This window comes from Danio aesculapii, chromosome 8, assembly GCF_903798145.1.
Source record: "Danio aesculapii chromosome 8, fDanAes4.1, whole genome shotgun sequence".
NCBI classification, from domain to species: domain Eukaryota; kingdom Metazoa; phylum Chordata; class Actinopteri; order Cypriniformes; family Danionidae; genus Danio; species Danio aesculapii.
Genome location: NC_079442.1, coordinates 44,512,733 through 44,532,051, shown reverse-complemented (window position 1 = coordinate 44,532,051; position 19,319 = coordinate 44,512,733). Strand labels below are relative to the sequence as shown.

At 34.7% G+C, this 19,319-nt stretch overlaps 1 protein-coding gene across 1 annotated transcript in view; it reads right to left on the bottom strand.

The window, feature by feature from the left end:
* The window catches only part of slc6a8 (solute carrier family 6 member 8), an 82,400-nt gene that overhangs the window by 37,954 nt on the left and 25,127 nt on the right, over positions 1-19,319 (bottom strand). The window contains exons 3-7 of the mRNA XM_056464036.1: positions 18,610-18,874; positions 13,830-13,962; positions 4,854-4,988; positions 3,653-3,756; positions 912-1,036 (exon numbers count right to left, since the gene is read on the bottom strand). Coding sequence (XP_056320011.1) covers positions 912-1,036; positions 3,653-3,756; positions 4,854-4,988; positions 13,830-13,962; positions 18,610-18,874 — 762 coding nt within the window. The remainder of the gene's footprint in view (positions 1-911; positions 1,037-3,652; positions 3,757-4,853; positions 4,989-13,829; positions 13,963-18,609; positions 18,875-19,319) is intronic.

The window sequence follows — 19,319 nt, the reverse complement described above, 5'->3', positions numbered from 1 at the left end:
TGCCCCTTGTACTGAACTGAACTGGTTCATATCAATGCAATAATTTAAATACTATACATTTTACTGATTAAATAAATCTTATCAATGCTCAATATAAACTTAATTATATAGTTCAACTTTAGAACGTCTTTGATTTTGTGTGTGCAAATCAGGGAATTTTGTAGGCCTCATAAAATATTGTGTTGATGGAGGACAACATACAGAAAGAAGGCAATACAAATTTTGATAGTGGAAACTCACAAACACACACACACATAGACACACAAACACACACACACACAATCCCACTCAACTAAAAACATAAGTGATATACATTATCTATTATTCATCATCATAAACACACATAAAACAAGTACGCATTCACACACACACACACGCACACACAAAACAAAGTGCTAATTGTCTGCTCCCTTTATAGTAATATGACTAAGAGCATATAGCATCGTCAATAAACGTAATGATCATTTATATTCTGCATTCATTGATATTGTCAAAGCAGCAATAAACATTTACAATAAAACATAATACAAGCCACATATCACACTGCACTAATATTCATTACTTCAGACTATAATCATCATCATCATCATCATCATCATCATCATATCACAGATGTTCATGACTCACACAATGCATGTTTCATTCAACATCAGCAGATCATTCTGGCATTAAATATTGATTTCATAAATGATTGACGAGAACCAGCCCCAGGTCAGAAATGCATTCACTTATGAGCATTAGAAACAAGTCAAAGTGAATTATTAAACACCTGCATTAAGATGCACGCTGTTTCAGGATCAGGGCTGGATGCCGCACACTTTTAAAGTCTGTACATTAGCTGATCTTACCATATTCATACAGTACACAATCTGTCATGAGCTGTAATGGAGTGAACGACGGCAGACTCTTACCTGATTCTGCCACTTTTGAGATGTCCACACCTTGTTCAGACGCCATGAAACCCAAGATGGAGAACACCACGAAACCAGCAAAGAAACTGGTGCCGCTATTAATAAGCGCCAGAACAAAAGCATCCCTGTGTGGAGAAGAGAAACAGAGAGATCAGTTATGTTTGTAGGAAAACTACAGTACGCACTGTAGATATTTGACTTGAGAATGTTAAAATGCATAATAATACTATCTTATACTGTAGCTAGTAAACAGCTAAAACAAGGCATGCACCAGATTTTTGCCCACCAAAATGATTCAAATAGTCCTCGCTGCGGCCTGTATCGCAGTAATATCATGTGTTCACTGTCACGCGCATTGAAGTGCACATGCGCAACGTGACGTACTGCATGACTGCGTCTGAAATCACATACTTGCATATGGTTGTGTTGTAAATTCAAACTCAAATGCAGTACATACTCAAGTCCATTACTTTAGTCTGTAAATTCAACCTCCGAAGCTGAAGGTGGCGGTAATGCACCAAAACTCTAGATGCCAACAATCGTAAAAATACAAGAAGAAAAAACATGATGACATCACAACTCGCAACCATAGACATCTATTATAATGTTTATAAGGTTGTATTTTATAAGGTTGTAACCCGCATGCCTACTGTGATAGTTAGGTTTAGGGTTAGAGTGGGTGTAGACGTTAATAACACACTGTAATGAGTAATTAAAAAAAATAATACAAATAATTACCGTTTTGAGTGACAACCACTTGCATGCACATTGACGTAAGGGACGTAACCGTTCACACGCATTTACTGATGAAAGTACTACAGGATAGTCGCAACGCATGCTTGCTAACGTGATGTAGACATATGTGTCGTCGATGTATATGACTTGACATACGTTTTATCCCCATGCTAAAGGCTGCAGCAAGGAGTGTCTCAAATTATTGGCAAAAACTGACATTTTCTGTTGAAAGAATCAGAAAAATCATTGGAAAATATGAGCCATGAAGCAGCTTTCACACTGGACGCATTAAGTGTTATGCTATGAAATCCATTCATTTCAATAGCTTGAGCCACACAAGGGTGGTTTGTTGCAGTGACAATCACAACAAGAGCAGCGCAGCGCACTGTTAACTAGCTAGCATTCTTGCCATGATCAAAGATCAAATTAATCAATATTGAACTTTTTGGAAAATAAACCTCACATGGTCACCTTAAAAGCAAAGTTCACTCAAATAATGTGCCGACAGGACATTTCTATGTAATATGCTGCTGTTCCTGCTGCTTGCAATAGAGCTACTATGCTGTCATAGCAATGCTGGTAAAATGAAGCCATTCACTGACTAATTCACTGTCAATAAAATGTTATTATTTTATTGCCTCGTTTTTTTTTTTTATCAGTCTTATCGAGTACATTTAACAATGTATTACAAAATTATTTTGTATTATTTAGTAAGATAATAAATAATAATTACAAATATTTTTTGTTTTTTTTTATGCAAAGATTTATCAGTTTCGGCCCAGAATTTTTATTTCACTGCATCCCTAGTTCAAATTACTGTTACAATACAAAATCAAAAAAGATTGTTCAGGGGTAGCTTAAATAATGTGTCGGTGCTCTTTGGGTAACGGATTCGTCAGAATAAACATCAAAAATCAGTCCAAGGCTTTTGAAGATTTTTTGCACATTTCTCGAGTGCCTTGGACTGATTTTTGCTGTTTTTACTGTTACAATTTACATTTATATTTAGTCATTTAGCAGACGCTTTTATCCAAAGCGACTTACAAATGAGGACAAGGAAGCAATTTACACAACTATAAGAGCAACAGTGAACAAGTGCTATACACAAGTTTCAGGTGTGTAAAGTCTAAGAAGCAAAGCATTAGTAATGTGTTTTTTTTTGAGAGAGAGAGTACAGTTAGTGGTATAGCGAGAGGCAGTTACAGATTAGGAAGGAAAGTGGAGACTAAATAGTTGAGTTTTTAGTCGTTTCTTGAAGACAGCAAGTGACTCTGCTGTTGTGATGCAGTTAGGGAGTTCATTCCACCAATTGGGCAGATTGAATGTGAGAGTTCGGGAAAGTGATTTCTTCCCTCTTAGAGTTGGAACAATGAGGCGACGTTCATTCACAGAACGCAAGTTTCTGGACGGCACATAAATCTGCAGAAGTTTGACATTGTTTGAAAGTTTGAAAAGTTTGAAATTTGACATTGACTAAGACATTGCACTCCTAAAATACCACACCAGAATTGTGTAAAAACATGGGTAATACGCTAAATATATTTTCCATAAAATGACATATTTCTTTGTAATGTGTAAATGCCTACACCTCTTACAAAAATGAATGTACAAACCTGAAACAAGTAAATGATGTGCATATTAGGAAGTTTCTTTAGCTAACTAAAAACTATTCACTTCTTTTGTTGAAATGTTCATGTATCTCTTATGCAACTGATTTATATGAGATTTATAAGCAGCCAAAGTGCCCTGAACATTAACGTCAAATGAAAGAACTGCTGATTTATTGTATGGGTTAGCTAATGCATCCAGGACATCTGAGATCTGCTAATACAGCGAGAGACTGTTTGCTCTCTGCCGGACACATCATTCAAATCCAGAAGACAAGGTCAGGCTTTTCAGATAGTGAAAGCACTAGACACAATGTCTTTCTGGAAGAAAACAGAAGGTCTGCAAGGCGTCATAACAGAAGCTGTCCTTGCGTGCTGAAGGCTGTAATTGAGACTCACTTATAGCAGTCGTTGTTGAATCGGTTGTAGCTGCCGAGGGCTGTCAGGGCCCCGAGCCCGATGGCGTAAGAGAAGAAGATCTGAGTGCCGGCATCGATCCAGACCTGAGAGACATAAAACACAAGTCATTACTGCACTCCAGGTCAAGCTGAAAACTTTTCAAGTGCTTCGAAAAGCTCAAAGAGAGAGCGAGAGAGACTGAGAAAGAGTGAAGTGTACTGAATCAGTTCCTGCGGGATTTTTGAGGCATAAAAAGACTGAATTTGCGAATCGTTTTGTCAAAATTTGTAGCAATATTTTTTATTTCTTGGTTGTTTTTTGCAGTTTTTACAGCAATCTTCATTCATTCATTCATTTTCTATTCGACTTAGTCCCTTTATTAATCTGGGGTCGCCACGGCGGAATGAACCGCCAACTTATCCAGCACATGTTTTACGCAGCGCATGCCCTTCCAGCTGCAACCCATATCTGGGAAACATCCATACACTCTCATTCACAGACATACATTTCGGACAATTTAGCTTACCCAATTCACCTGTACTGGATGTCTTTGGACTTGTGGGGGAAACCAGAGCATCCAGAAGAAACCCATGCAGGGAGAACAAGAAACGTCAACTGACCCAGCCAAGGCTCAAACCAGCGACCTTCTTGCTGTGAGGCAACAGCACTACCTACTGCGCCACTGCATCGCCTACAGCAATCTTTAATCATTTTATTTATTTCTGACTTCAAGAATTATTGGGCTCTGTAATTTATATAAAAAGAAACAGGAAAACATGTAGTTTATCCTATAGAGCCAACCCCAGACCACATGACCAGTAATACGTTTCCACATTTTTGGAGATTGAGATTTATGGATTATCTGCAAATTCAATAAAATAGCTTTTGTTCGATGTATACTTCTTAGGATAGGACAATATTTACAACATTACTGACTAAAAATTGAGTTTTGTTATGATTAAAAGTTATAAATATTGGAGTTATGATTAAAAATGGAGTTTTGACATATTTACATTAATATTATAATAATTTTAGAAATAAAAATTATAACTTTGTGCAACATAATGTCCAAGATCACATATCTGATACAGGAAGCACTCTAAATTATCAAAACCAACACAACATTTTTGAAAAATCTATATTCACAAAATCATTTAGCAAAATTCACGGTAAAAAAGGTAAAGAAAGGTAAAGATCTCACCTGTGCTTCTCCTAGTTTTGACCAGTCTGGTTTGACGTAGTAGAGGATGCCATCATAAGCGCCGGGCAGAGTGACGCCTCGCACCAGCAGGATGATCAGGACCACATACGGGAACGTGGCAGTGAAATACACAATCTGTCCAAGACAAAAATAACGAGGATTGTTCATGGATTTTTCATGATTGATAACTCACTGTTGAAAAATCTAAATTTATAAAGTTTATTTGGTTAGAGCACATTGTTAGTCTTTGGGTTAACAATTAATCAGCGCTGTTTAGGTACTATTTTGGTAAACTTTAATCAAAATTGGACATTTGTTTGTGTGTTTGGAGGGGAGGTCTTTCTCTGATTTCTCAGCCACAATATTCTTAACCACACCATTTTAATCGTTAGTTTGCTATGAGGGAATGATGCACAAAAAAACAAAGCCCCGCGCCTACTCAACTCAATTCCGTTTCAGTTAGAAATACATCAACATACTGAAATAAAAGTCTTAGCAACTTTCAGTTCACACATACACTACTGGTCAAAAGTTTAGGGTCAGTAGGATTTTTGAATGTGTTAAAATAAGCTTCTCCTGCTCACCAAGGCTGCATTTATTTCATTAAAAATATAGTACACATTGTGAAATAATGAAATGTTATTGCACTATAAAATAACTGCTTAAAAGTAGTATATCATTTAATTTAATCATTTATTTCAGTGATTTTAAAGATGAATTTTCAGCTTCATTACTCCAGTCTTCAGTCACATGATCCTTCAGAAATCGCTCTTAAAATGCAATAATCACTAGAGTTATCATTTCATTTAAACTACATACAATGAGTAATAAATAAATTTTTAATAAATATTTAACAATTTAACTTTTTTATAGTTAATAAATGCCATCTTGATAAACAGAATCATTTTAGTAAAATGATCAAATAAATATAATAATAATAATAATTAAAAAAAAAACCTGACCCCAAACTTTTGACTGGTAGCGTCAGTGTAAAGGTCTATCATCATGTTTTAGTTGAAAAATAATGCCTTCATATAAATATGATTTTATATATATATTAAATATGATTTTTTTATATATATATATATATATATATATATATATATATATATATATATATATATATTAAATACTGTAATAAAATGAAAATAAATCAATCATTGTTTCATTAAATATTTATTTCAATTAATTTAAACAAATACAGATTTTATTACCATGTATTGTTATAAATAATCTAATTAATAAATTATATTTCATTTATATTAATGTTAAATAAATAATAAATCACCATAGAGAATGATCACACCGAACGCGCTTTTTGTGTTGAGAGGCGCCTTTGTTGAATGATTTACTAACAGCCGTAAACATTTTGCGCGCTGCTAATACGCCTTGCGCGCCTCGAGTTTTAACCGCCTGCTGCACCTTGCGTTTTTGCACTTGTGTGGCGTGTGCTCACAGTTGAAAATAGTCAACTCTGTGCAGAAAAAGCACATTACGTCAGTCGCGTCTTTTTCATTCTCCAATCAAATGAAAGCAGAGGCGGAGTTGGTTTACGTTGAGGCGACAGCAGTGTTTGTGTTATCAAGACGACTACGGAGACTTTTGAAGATAGAGGACAGACTAGTGGTTAGTGTTTTGAGTTATCCGGAGCTGTGTGACTTCCCAAATCTTGAATATCACAATATTATTAAATATTAAAATTATATTAATATCAACAACAACACTCGCGCACAATACGCAGCTGATTCAGTCATTGCCTAGCAACATAATAATCGTACTGCACTTCTTTTTTCTTGCGCTTTTAGAAGGTAAAATCATGTTCGGTGTGACCGGCCCATTATGATACTTTATTTGGTTTTTAAATGTTAATCATGTTCCAATCCTGTTTTCTGATCTAATCAGTAGGCATCAAACCTCTCACAGAGTCACACGAGCAACAGCTAATGGTGACTGTATAGTGCCAAAGTGTAAGACCTCATTTGGTCAATCTGTCTTCTCTGTAAAGGGAGCCAAATTGTGGAATGATTTACCTGTTAGCTTAATATTAGAACGTAACCTAAATATTTTTAATAGTGTTCTTAAAAAGTGGTTAAAAGCAAACCAGCAGTGTTTGCACAAATAGTCTACTATTAGTTTGTTGGATCATGTCGCCTTTGCTTTTGCTCAAGTCATTTTATGCAAAGAATTATAATGCTGTGTATATGTTTTTTATTATAGTTCCATTTTGTTAATTTGGTCAAGCCTCCTGTGGACAGGTGTTGAGAATTAGCAAGTTTGCTAAAACACTTAACCCCAAATGCATTTAATTGTCCAGTGATATTGTGATGTCCACGTCAAATAAATAAATAAATAAATAAATAAATAAATAAATTAATTAATTAATTAATTAATTAATTTATTGACATTTAACTTAAGTGTTACTTAGTAGTATTTAAGAACTGTTGTGGCATTTATTGACATTTTAATTTGTCTTATTTTAGTACGTCACTTCAAATGAAAATATCTCTCAAATTAAGATGCTCTTTTATTTCTTCTTTAAAAAAAAATCACCCCAGCAATGACACTGAAAGGCCCTGGGAACCATCCACAACACGCTAGCATATTTGTGCACAAGAATGCACTACACATTTTCTTCTGAAAATATCAACATCAGATTTCTGACAATAATATGCTATTTTCCTTGATTAATAAAAGTCCTTGTTGGGGCAGTCGTTTGCATGCGATAAAGAGCATTTGCTGGACCAATCACAGAAAGCCCCATAATCTCTTTCCAGCCAATATTATGATCAGATTTGTATTAGGAGTTTATCTGACTCTCAGTCACATGTTGTGCTTCTGTCATGTGGATGAAGAGAAGCATGAAGCTCACGTCTCTCTCTCGCATTATCAGTCTTTCTTCAGACAGGAGAGTTTTATTGATTCAGCAGCGACGGTGACTCCAAACGCTCTGTACTTTGAGCTCTGATGATAGGATTGTTATCGCTGAGCATTTACATGAGTCTTGCTGCTGGTTTATAGACCTGGCCTGCAGCTTCAGTAACTGTGCTCCACATAGACACAGAGAAAAGTAGGACAGGCGCTCTAGATCTAGCTCAACATATTATAACAACACAGCATTCATTTTAGTTCCCCTATTGAAGACATTTGGACATAAAAGTGGATAATAGTAATAATAGTAATAGGAAAATAGTATTACATTAATAACATATAATGTGTAACATTAATGTAATTATTATTATTATTATTGTCATTATATATATATATATATATATATATATTATATATATATATATATATATATATATATATATATATATATATATATTGTATATTTAACAGTTCTGTCTGGTTCTTGAATCAGATTGGCTGACAGCCGTGCAATATCCTGCCAGAAACAGCACTTTTGTGTATTACTCCGCCCACATACAGCAACAAACAGAGGACACTCTGCAGTTTGAGAAATATTGCAGCTGTTAGACAACATAATTTACTTCTGAGGCTTTTTAGTCGAGAATGTAGTTGTTTAGATTGCAACTATGCAGTTTATAAGGATAGTGCCTATTTTAAAATATTTATAATTTCTGAGAGACCATCCTGAGCAGATCAAAGACGGTTGACGTTGTCTATCCACAAGATGGCGACAGGTCTGCATAATAAGCGCTTAGAAGAGAAAAACTGCATAATTTGTAACTATAGCTGACCATTATTATACTGGTAAGTGAATTTCTTGATCTCTCACTCTACAACTGTATGTTGTAGTGTTGTAGTTATACCATATAATTGTAGTGTATTGAGTGTGAGATGGGACTCGCATATAAGGAATGTGTGTTGTGATGGCAGAAAGAAAGAAGAAATGCCTGCATGTGTTTAACAGTTTTCCTTATTGTAAACACAACAGCAAATCTAGTAGTGATTGCGCTGCTTTTTTCGAGGTTAATTATTGTGATTTCCCGATTGCAACAGAGAAATACTGAAGACATTATGCTAGAGAATCATTTAAAACACTAGCTCTAAAGCGAATTTGGTGAATTAGTAACAGGTTCTGCTGATCTGACGTCAGCTGCAGATGCGAATGAATGGAATAAGAAAGTATTTCCTCATGCAAAAGGACTTTTAGACTTTCGGGGTTTGATTTTCTTTTTTATATACACGATTGTGCCGTCGAACTGTTCTGTAAATGCAATATCACACTCGTAGCAGTGCCATATGGCTGTATATCAGCACTGGTGGGATACAAAGGCACTTGGCTTGCTGCCTTGTGTCAACGCACGCCTCCCACCAGTGCTGATATACAGCCATATCGCACTGCTACGAGTGTGATATTGCATTTATAGAACAGTTCGACGGCACAATTGTGTATATACATATATATACACACACACACACACACACACACACACACAATAATGATAAAAATTATACAATTTTTATTATTAAATACAGAAATATTTTATTTCTAAATATTTAACTTTACAAAAAAAGTACGAATATTTTATAATCTAGATATAGTTGTTAAGTATCATCAAAATAACAGTTTAATAAAATAATATTATTTTTACTATTATATTTTTGTTTAATTTTAAATATATAAATATGCACACATAAAAAACTAAAATTGTTGCACATATTTTTTATCTTTTATATATTATTATTAAAATACAGTAATTGGATAATTTGCACTTTTATCACATATCAATAAAATATTTTCTGTTCAAAATACTTTATTTTACTTGCCAAAATACTTTACTATTATTTTAAAATGTCTATATAGTTGTTATTTATCTTTGGAATACATATCAAACACATATTATATGCATTTTAGATATATTCTTTTGTTTTTTAAATACATTTTTTTAAAATACTTTGTTAAGCGCTCTCCATTCTGATGTATAAATATCAGCTTTGCGTCACACAAATTACATCTAAAACAAAAGACACAACAATGTGAAAAAAACTTACTTTACACTATTGCGCAACTTTATGCTTTATTTTATAGTATTCATAAATAAATGCAACCTCGATAAGCATAGGACACTCTAACCCTTTCAAAAACATTTAAATGGTATTGCATAGAACACAATATTTAATAATACAACTACTGCATATACTTAAAGGTGACCTATTATGCAAAAATCGCTTTTTATTAGGGGTTTAAACACAGCTGTGTGGTAATGTGTGAATATATCCAGCTTCTAATGGTAAAACTGTATTTATTTTATTTTTTATAATCACACTTAATAAAAACAGTCAGCAGAAACACTTTGATTGACATTCTCCCTTTGTGCGTGTCATCAGAGGTGGGAAGCCCCGCCCACTAGTGAAGATCTCTCCTTTATTAACATATGATGTAATTTATGTTTTTGAATCTACCACTATGCTGACGCATCTGTAGCTCCGCCCTCTTTGAAAAGAGCACAATTAGGATCAAAGCCTAAAAGCGGCATTTTCAAAGAGTTATAAAACATTATTTGTGTGTTATTTTGAGCTTAAACTTCACATACACACTCTAGGGACATCAGAGAAGTATTGTACATCTTGTTAAAGGGGGCATAATAGGTCCTCTTTAAACTATATGTTTGAGAAATAGAGTCAACATTAGCCATTTTGACTAATATAAATCAAATAATCTCCGTATTTAATCCAATACTCATCAAGTGTCAATAAAGATGCAGAAATAGACCTGAACTAAAAATACAGCCAGTAAACAAAACCGCGCTCTAATTCCCATCAGGCCTGTGAATCTGGGGTAATCTGCTGCCCCGTAATAATAATAAGATTCCCAAATAGCCAATTAGCTCACTGTAACACTGGCTTATTGTCTATGTGTGTGAGTCTGTGTGTGTGTATGTGTCAGTCGTCTGAATGAGCTTGACTCAACATTTACTCACTCTGTCCTTTCCATCAATGAAAGACTATGAAGGAAAAACACAAGTTGGCAACTAAATATGAGTTCGAGTGACCTACTTTCCACAGAGTTTACCTTCTTTAACTGTTTACTACAAACTACGACCTGCGTTTTGATAACAGAGCAGACGTTAATGATACATGTTGGTGATACAAGCATGGTCTTTGATACAGTAATAATCAGGTTATTTTCCAGTAATGGTCAGTCTAATGCTTATTGTGACAATATATGGGAGATATGTTTATACAATATAAATAATAAAACTTGTAAATATTCATTAATTTTCCTTCAACTTATTCATGCTTTATTTTTCGGCTTGTTTTTCCCTTATTTATCAGGGTTCGCCACAGCTGAATGAACCGCCAATTATTCCGGGAAATGTTTTATTCAGTGGACTCTCACATACACTACGGCCAATTTAGTTTATTCAATTTACCTATAGTGCATGTCTTTGGACAGTGGGGGAAATCAGAGCACGCAGAAGAAACCCATGCAAACAGACTCGAACCAACGACCTTCTTGCTGTGAGGCGACAGTGCTAACCACTGAGCCATTGTGCTGTCTATTTGTAAATATTATTAGAATTTAAAATAACTATTTTCAAACTTAATGTATTTTATAATGTAATTTATGTATGCGACACAAAGCTGAATTTTCAGAATCGTTTACTCCAGAAATTATAATTATTAATAATATATTTCATTTACGATACACTTTTCTTAAACTCAGATAGAAACAAAAATAAATACAACCAAAATCAAAATAACAAACTTGCATAAAATCGCAGGGATAAATCACACTGCAATAATCGGTAAAAATAAAAAATAAATTAGCAATTAGCAAATGGAAAATCTCACATTAAACATCACTAAAAAGATGAGTACGTTTCGTAAAGCATAAGAAAATACTTAATATTTATATATTTAATATTTTTATTGTATTTGTTATTATATATTATATTTATTATACATATTTATTATATATTAAAATCAGATACATATATATAATTTTTGTCGAAACCATAATACATTTTGGTCAGCATTTTTCGATTAATGTAAAGCGTCAAAGAGCTTTTATTGAAAAATATGTGAATAAATATGATCACTTTTGATCATTTTAACGCAAAATACTGCAGGCAAAAAGTTGGGTGAGTTTTTTGTGTTTTTTCAGACTTAAGGCAGTGATCGGCGTGACCAATGGCGCCTGCCTTACAGATAGTCGTGCATTTAAAATTCTGTGCGCTATTTGTATTACTCTGCAATAGCTCTTCAGAAACGCTAGCTGACAGTAGATTTTTATATTGTTTATCATTATTATGTCTTTCTTTTCTTTTCTTTTTCATTCTTTTTTCATTCGTTTTTAGCTAATTCGATTCTTGTTTATGTAAAGTACTTTAAATTACCATTGTGTATGAAATGTGCTATATAAATAAACTTGCCTTGCCTATATTACTGTGTCGAGTTTTTTCTTTACGGGTACAAGTTGCTAAAACTCGCTCATTCAAGGCGGGAACCGTGCAAAAACTTTAATCAGAAGGTAAACACAAAACAAAAGTTTCCATCTGAAGCTCCTTCACGGGACTCGACGCTTGTAAACACTCGCTCCATCAAGCTCGCGACTCTCAGCACCAGCCACACTCGTCACTGCTACTAAGCCAACCAATCACAGAGCTTGTGCTATGCAATGTTGTTACATTGTTTGAGAGGTGTGCGTCATTGTTTGCGTCAGCCACGGCGAGGGCTATGCGACTGTGCAAAGACTGCGGCGGACCATACTCGTGTGCTTGATGCAGAAGTATAAATCAGCCTTAATATAAACAAAACTCCCTAAATATATGCTTCTTTAATCACACTTTATCACTTTGCATCTGTAGATTCATTCATTCATTCATTCATTTTCATTTGGCTTAGTCCCTTATTTATCAGGGCTCGCCACAGCAGAATGAACCGCCAACTAATCAAAAATTTGTAGATTCAATTATAATGCATATTTTTACTATAAATCTCCAATTCTGCAACTGTTAAAAATGATTTATATCTATGTCCAGGAGTTTTTTTTACAGAGGGTTATGTTCAAACATAATTAGCATGATTATACACTTTTTCCTCAGTATTTTTGAAATACAGTGTGACAAAAAGTGTCACAAAATCCACTATACTCACTTTTGAACCTGACTTACGTTAGAAATGTCTAACATAAAAACTAATTTGCATATTTAAAAAGCCATAAAATATTTGCAATGTCTAATCTAATCAAACACCAAAGAAAATGTGCTAATAACTCTCAGTTTGACCCTATTTAAAATGTACAGTAATAAGCAAACATCAGTGAAGTGTGCTGATAATACAAGCATGACCTTTAATACAGCAGTAATAAAATGAAGTGATTATATCATGCTCATCATATGATCCCGCCTCCCGGAGAGAGAAAGGGAAAGAGAGAGTGAATATATGGCTGTCGGCCACTAGTACGAGCACCTGATCACGTCCCACTGCAGACACACACTCGTGAGCGACGACACACACGCTCTGACGGGGCACTTTCTGATGTCCCTTCAGAGCCACCGCAGGGACTGTAATTCTGCTGTTCTGTGCAAGTGTGATAGTGCAGTGGTGGGCGGAGTTATGATAATGAGATGCACAAGGAGGGGGGTATGATGTGGAAGGTTACACAAGACAGTCAATTTGCGCTTGAGAGCATGTGCTGAATGAAAAGGCTTTGACTAACAAATTATTAATGGACATGGTGTTGAAGCAATTTTTATATTTAAAGATCCCAGTTCCTAGTTTTAGGAATCACCTTTTTTCAAAACAGTGGGCTTCTTTTTTAATGTAACTTCATTAATTATAGATTTTTTTCCCCAAAGGATTTGCTTGCAGTCAGTTTAGCTAGTGTATTCTTCAGTTCTGGTCATGAGCATGTTCTCAGTGTTATGTAACTGAGCTTAAGATGCAGCGACAGGATGTGATTCTCTGCTGTACATGTGACTGAGTGCGTCTTATACCTGCCATCAGCTCACACTGAGTTCACACGTTTAAAATGAAGCACTAAAGAAAGAAGAAGCTTCTCACCTTGCCTGTGGACTTCACTCCCTTCCAGACGCAGAAGTAAACCATCACCCACACAGCCAGCAGACACAGCATCAGCTCCCAGTTAATGGCGCCTGGCTCATCCAGCCCATCAGAGATGTTCAAAACCTTGTTCCTAAGACAGAGAAACATAGTCATGAGTCAAAAACACTCAGAAACCCATATAGAAATCTGATATATGGCAATTCTGTGTACATGTGGTACAAGTTCATTTTTGTTTTCACTTGTATAAATGGTCCTACTGTAGATGCAAGATGTACTGCAAAATATTTAATAAATGGTCGTTTACATATACATGTTTTCAGCTATTGGGATTACAATGTACATATATGTTCAAAAACATTAGCTATAATTCTATATTTATGGTTTGGACGCCCTTTTGCCTTCAGAACTGCTTTAGTCCTTCGTGGCGTAGATTCAACAAGGTCCTGGAATATTCCACAGGGATTTTGGTCCATATTGACATGATAGCATTATGCAGACGCTGCAGATTGTCAGCTGAAACATGCATGATGCGAATCTCCCGTTTCACCAAATTCCAAAGTGCTCAATTGGATTGATATCTGGTGATGTGGAGGCCATTTTGAGTACAGTGAAACTCATGCCATGTTCAAGAAACAAGTATGAGATCATTGGCGCTTTATGACATGGCGCGTTATCCTGCTGGAGAAGGATAATCATAAAGGGATGGACCATGGACAAGAAACAATACTAGGGTAGGCTGGTGGCGTTGACACAATGCTCAATTGATGCTAATGGGCCCCAAATTGTGCCACGAAACTATCCCCCACACCATTACACCCCCAGCAGCAGCCAAAACCATTGATACAAGGCAGGATGGATCCAGCTTCATGTTGTTGACCCCAAATTTCTGACCCTACCATCGAATGTCGCTGCAGAAATCGAGACTCATCAGACAGGCACCCCGGTGTGGTCTTCAAGGTTTGGACGCTCTTCTGCATATCTCACTTGTATTTATTTGAGTTATTGTTACCTTTCATCAGCTCGAACCAGGTCTGGCCATTTTCCTCTGACCACTGACATCAACAAGGCATTTGCGTCTACAGAACTGCCGCTCACTGAATATTTTCGTTTTTTGGGCTATTCTCTGTAAACCCTAGAAATCTTAGTAGATCAGCAGCTTCTGAAATACTCAGACCAGCCCGTCTGCACCAACAACCATGCCACATTCAAAGACACTTAAATCACCTTTCTTCCCTATTCTGATGCTTGGTTTGAACTGCAGCAGATCGTCTTGACCATATCTTCATCACTAAATGCATTGAGTTGCTGCCATGTGATTGGCTGATTAGAAATTTGCGTTAACGAGCAGTTGGGACAGGTGTATCTAATAAAGTGGCCGGGTTGAGTGTATATTTGTTGTATAATGACCATTTTTTTATTTTGAAATGTATGTTTATATGACAAAACAAATGCGAAATCCAAATATGATCTTGTATTTCATTTGCAAATATTTACATGTATCAAATTTAATTATGGGAAACATTCCTCACTGTGGTTTGATGCTTTAATTTACACACGGTACGATTCTGAGGCTTTTAAATTATGCACAGTTTTTTTATCAGGAACGACAAACAAATACTTTTATGATGCAATGTAAAAATGCAAATGAAACACAACTATTACTTTCATCTATTCTACTGGTTATAGAAACAAATAAACAATAATGAATATCTCATGTCTCATGTAACCATTTAGTGTTAAAAACTGCTCTTAAAAGAGTTTTGCATGTCAACTAGAAATAAACAGTTGTGTTTTAGCACTTTTTAATCCATTCAGCCAATCTCTATGTATGGCACGAGCACTTTTAGCTTAGCTTAGCATCTCGCTCTAATAATTCAAATGGGTTTTGATAATTTTCCTATTTTAAAAGCTTGACTTTTATATAGTTACATTGTATACTAAGACCAACAGAAAATTAAAAGTTGATATTTTCTAGCCCGACAAGAACTACACTCTCACTACTACCATATGGGCATCAATGATTTCCATGCGACTTCTCTGTAGGAATAAAACAAACACATTTGAGCTTGTACGACAGCAAAAATTCCACTATGTGCGGCCGCCATAAAATGTACATTTGTGTTAGTTCATAAACTACCAACAACATGAGTTCAAATATTCTATTAAGTATATATAATTTACAGGATTGCAGAATATTACAAAATATCATTATATAAATGTGGATTAAAAATACTCACTACAAGATTTACAGCATTAATTGTAATACATTTTTTTGAATCCTTAAGAGACATTGTAATTAAACTGTAGCTAAAAAATGTATTTATTTAAAGAGCCGCAATTTGTTTAGTAAAGTAAAGTTCAGTAAAGTTCAGTTCGGTAGTAAGTAAAACTACCAAAAAAAGACAATAATTTTGCCCGCTTCTGTACTTGAAATTTTACTGACGTGACTTTAAAATTAAAGTTAAACCTGTTACACCCATAATATATAATCCTCTGTCACTCATGACATTAAAACTAATCATGAGCTGCTTTGAACGGTCAATCCATGAGCTCTGAAAACAGATGTCCCTCCAAATCTAAGGTTTCACCTTGAATAACCAATGCCTATGTAGATTCATAAACTGCAAACACAGATCAAGGATTTTAGAGTCCACATGACCAAATGTAATGCCACAGGTTCATAACGGCCAGAGTGTGAATTAAGCGTCAAACCGGCTTTAACATGTGGGATAAAAAAAGACAAAATGCATTCTTTTTCACTTTTTCAGTAAATATTGACAAATGTTCTAATTATATTGTGAAATATCTGATACTTTGATTCTGAAATATGTGATAGAACATATATTTTGTCTTTTAACAGCCTAATAATGATCGTAATATTTGTTATATGACGGGTAAAGGTGCTGCTGATGTTGCTAGAAGGGATATGGCTGCGATAGGAAGATAACGAGAAGTATTTATATTATTTATTAAATTACCCATTAATTGTATTTTTTAGTGTCTACCCCTACCTCAACCCTAATGGTAAAGTAAAAATATTATTTGTTGTACAGTGTCACAAAAATTATGCATATTGACGTGAGTATCCTCAGCTGTATCTCCTACAGCGCAGTGAAGTCTAGATGGGATAAAGCTGAGGATACTCACGCCAATATAGCATAATTTTTGTGACACGGTACAAAAAATACAATTTTTCATTACCGTGAGGGTTGGCTTTAGATAGACGCTAATAAAATACAATTCAAGCATAATTTAATAAATAATATAAATAATTCTCGTTAACTTCCAATCGCAGATGGATTAACGTCATGTTTATTCATAAATGTTTTCTGAAATATATGAAGGTAAGCAACAGAGAAAATTATAGATATAAAATAGTGTGTATCTTACAAGAACAAAGAACATCACATCAAGTTATATTGATAAACAAATATTATCGCCGTCTCCACAGACATCTGCGTATATTTTACAAACCTTAAATGGTATGTTTTGCTTGTAGTTATGTGTATTTAAATGTCTGAAACCTAAAATGAATGTTATTTGTTTGAAAGCACAGATAAATTGTGATTTGTGACAAGCACTGCACACCTAATCCATCAGATTAGAATTTTAGCAGTTGATGACGTGCACTCTGAATGGTCTAATCACACCGGTGTGATCGTACGCTTCAGGGACCAACCAAGGCTGATTATACCAATGTGATTGAACATGTGAAAGGGTTAAATTGCACTTTAATCCTTTCACGTGTTTAAACACATTATTTGTTGTACAGTGTCACAAAAATGATGCTATTGGCTTGCTAAGTGTGACGTATCACGAAGCGGTTTCCTGGTCCAAGCGCTATATCAAACCGTATCAAATGAGATTCATCAAATGGTAATAATAAATGTTTACGAAATGCTTTCAAAAATCCAGATCGCAATATATATATATATAAATATATATATATATATATATATATATATATATATATATATATATAATATATATATATTATATATAAATATATAATTATGTGTATTTAAATGTCTGAAACCTAAAATGAATGTTATTTGTTTGAAAGCATGGATAAACTGTGATTTATGACAAGCACTGCACACCTTTTTCTGTGCCTCAGCGCGCACCGTCAGATTTTAATTTTAGCAGTTGATGACGTGCGCTCTGAATGTTCTAATCACACCGGTGTGATCGTACGCTTCAGGGACCAGCCAAGGCTGATCACACCGGTGTGATCGCACACGTGAAAGGGTTAAATGTCACTAAGCTGAATACTACCATGTAAAAAGTAAAAAAAATACAAATATCTAGTAAAATATTATGTACTGTCATCATCAAAGATCAGTTATTATGAATTTATTAAATCATTTAATAAATTGGGGAAAATACACAGGGGGGCTAATAATTCAACTGCAAAAATATATAATGTAGTATACAATATAAGATTTTAAATCAGTATTCAGAAATATCAAATAATACGCAAATGTTTATATGGTTTATGTATAATGTAGTTTGGTAAAGTACTATTATCTGTATTTTAGAAGATCTGTTTTTTAAGAGACTTTATTTACCAAACGAGTGGATCTAATTGGATGTGCATTGTAAACCTTACATAAAGTTTTACTTCATGTGTTAAGTGTTTAAGTTGATATACTCTCAAAACCATTCTACATAAATTCAGAGATTTTGTACAAAGTTCTGTGCAGAAATATTGTAGCAAATAATGCCTGCAGAATCTGACCGGCCCTGCTTATGTTTCATGGCAATAGAAAAGACTCACTCCCAGAATTCAATGATAGGAGAGCGGCCATTAGCAAGCTCTTCGCACGTCAGGTTGCCGAATGTGGAGTTTCCAATAGTGCCGTTCTTGCAGTCACCCTGCCGGAAGATCTCAATGCAGTTCTCTGTGTTCCAGGGGTTGTCGCAGGTGGACCAGGGCAGTGTGGCGTTGAAGGACTTAATGAAGTAGTAGAAACCCCAGGCCAAAACCATAATGTAGTACGTGTTGCAGAAGAACACAATCACCATGGAGGCATAGCCGAGTCCTGAAACAAACCAGCAAATGACAGATTTACTCAAGGTAAAAACATTCCAGAAATTTGGTTTCAGACCAAACAAAACCCCAAACGAAACCCCTTCAGGTGTACAGTATTGTGTGCTGATGATTCATGCCAGTAAAAGAGTCATCTTTGATTTACAGTTGTTTTTAACAGTGGAACTGCCATGGGGTAAATTGTACATCACCATTTTACAAATGTACATACCAAAACACACCTTTAATTAAACATTCAAGCCTCCCACTTATTGACTTGTATTAAAATTGTCTCATTTACAGTTGCCTGAGTGGCAAAAAATCATTTTTATTTGATTAAATAACATTAAAGGAAACCAAATATAATGAATATCTATTTTGAAAATATAAGTTTTTATAATACTTTATTTCAAATATAAAATATATAATATTTACTTAATAAATTAAGAATGAACACG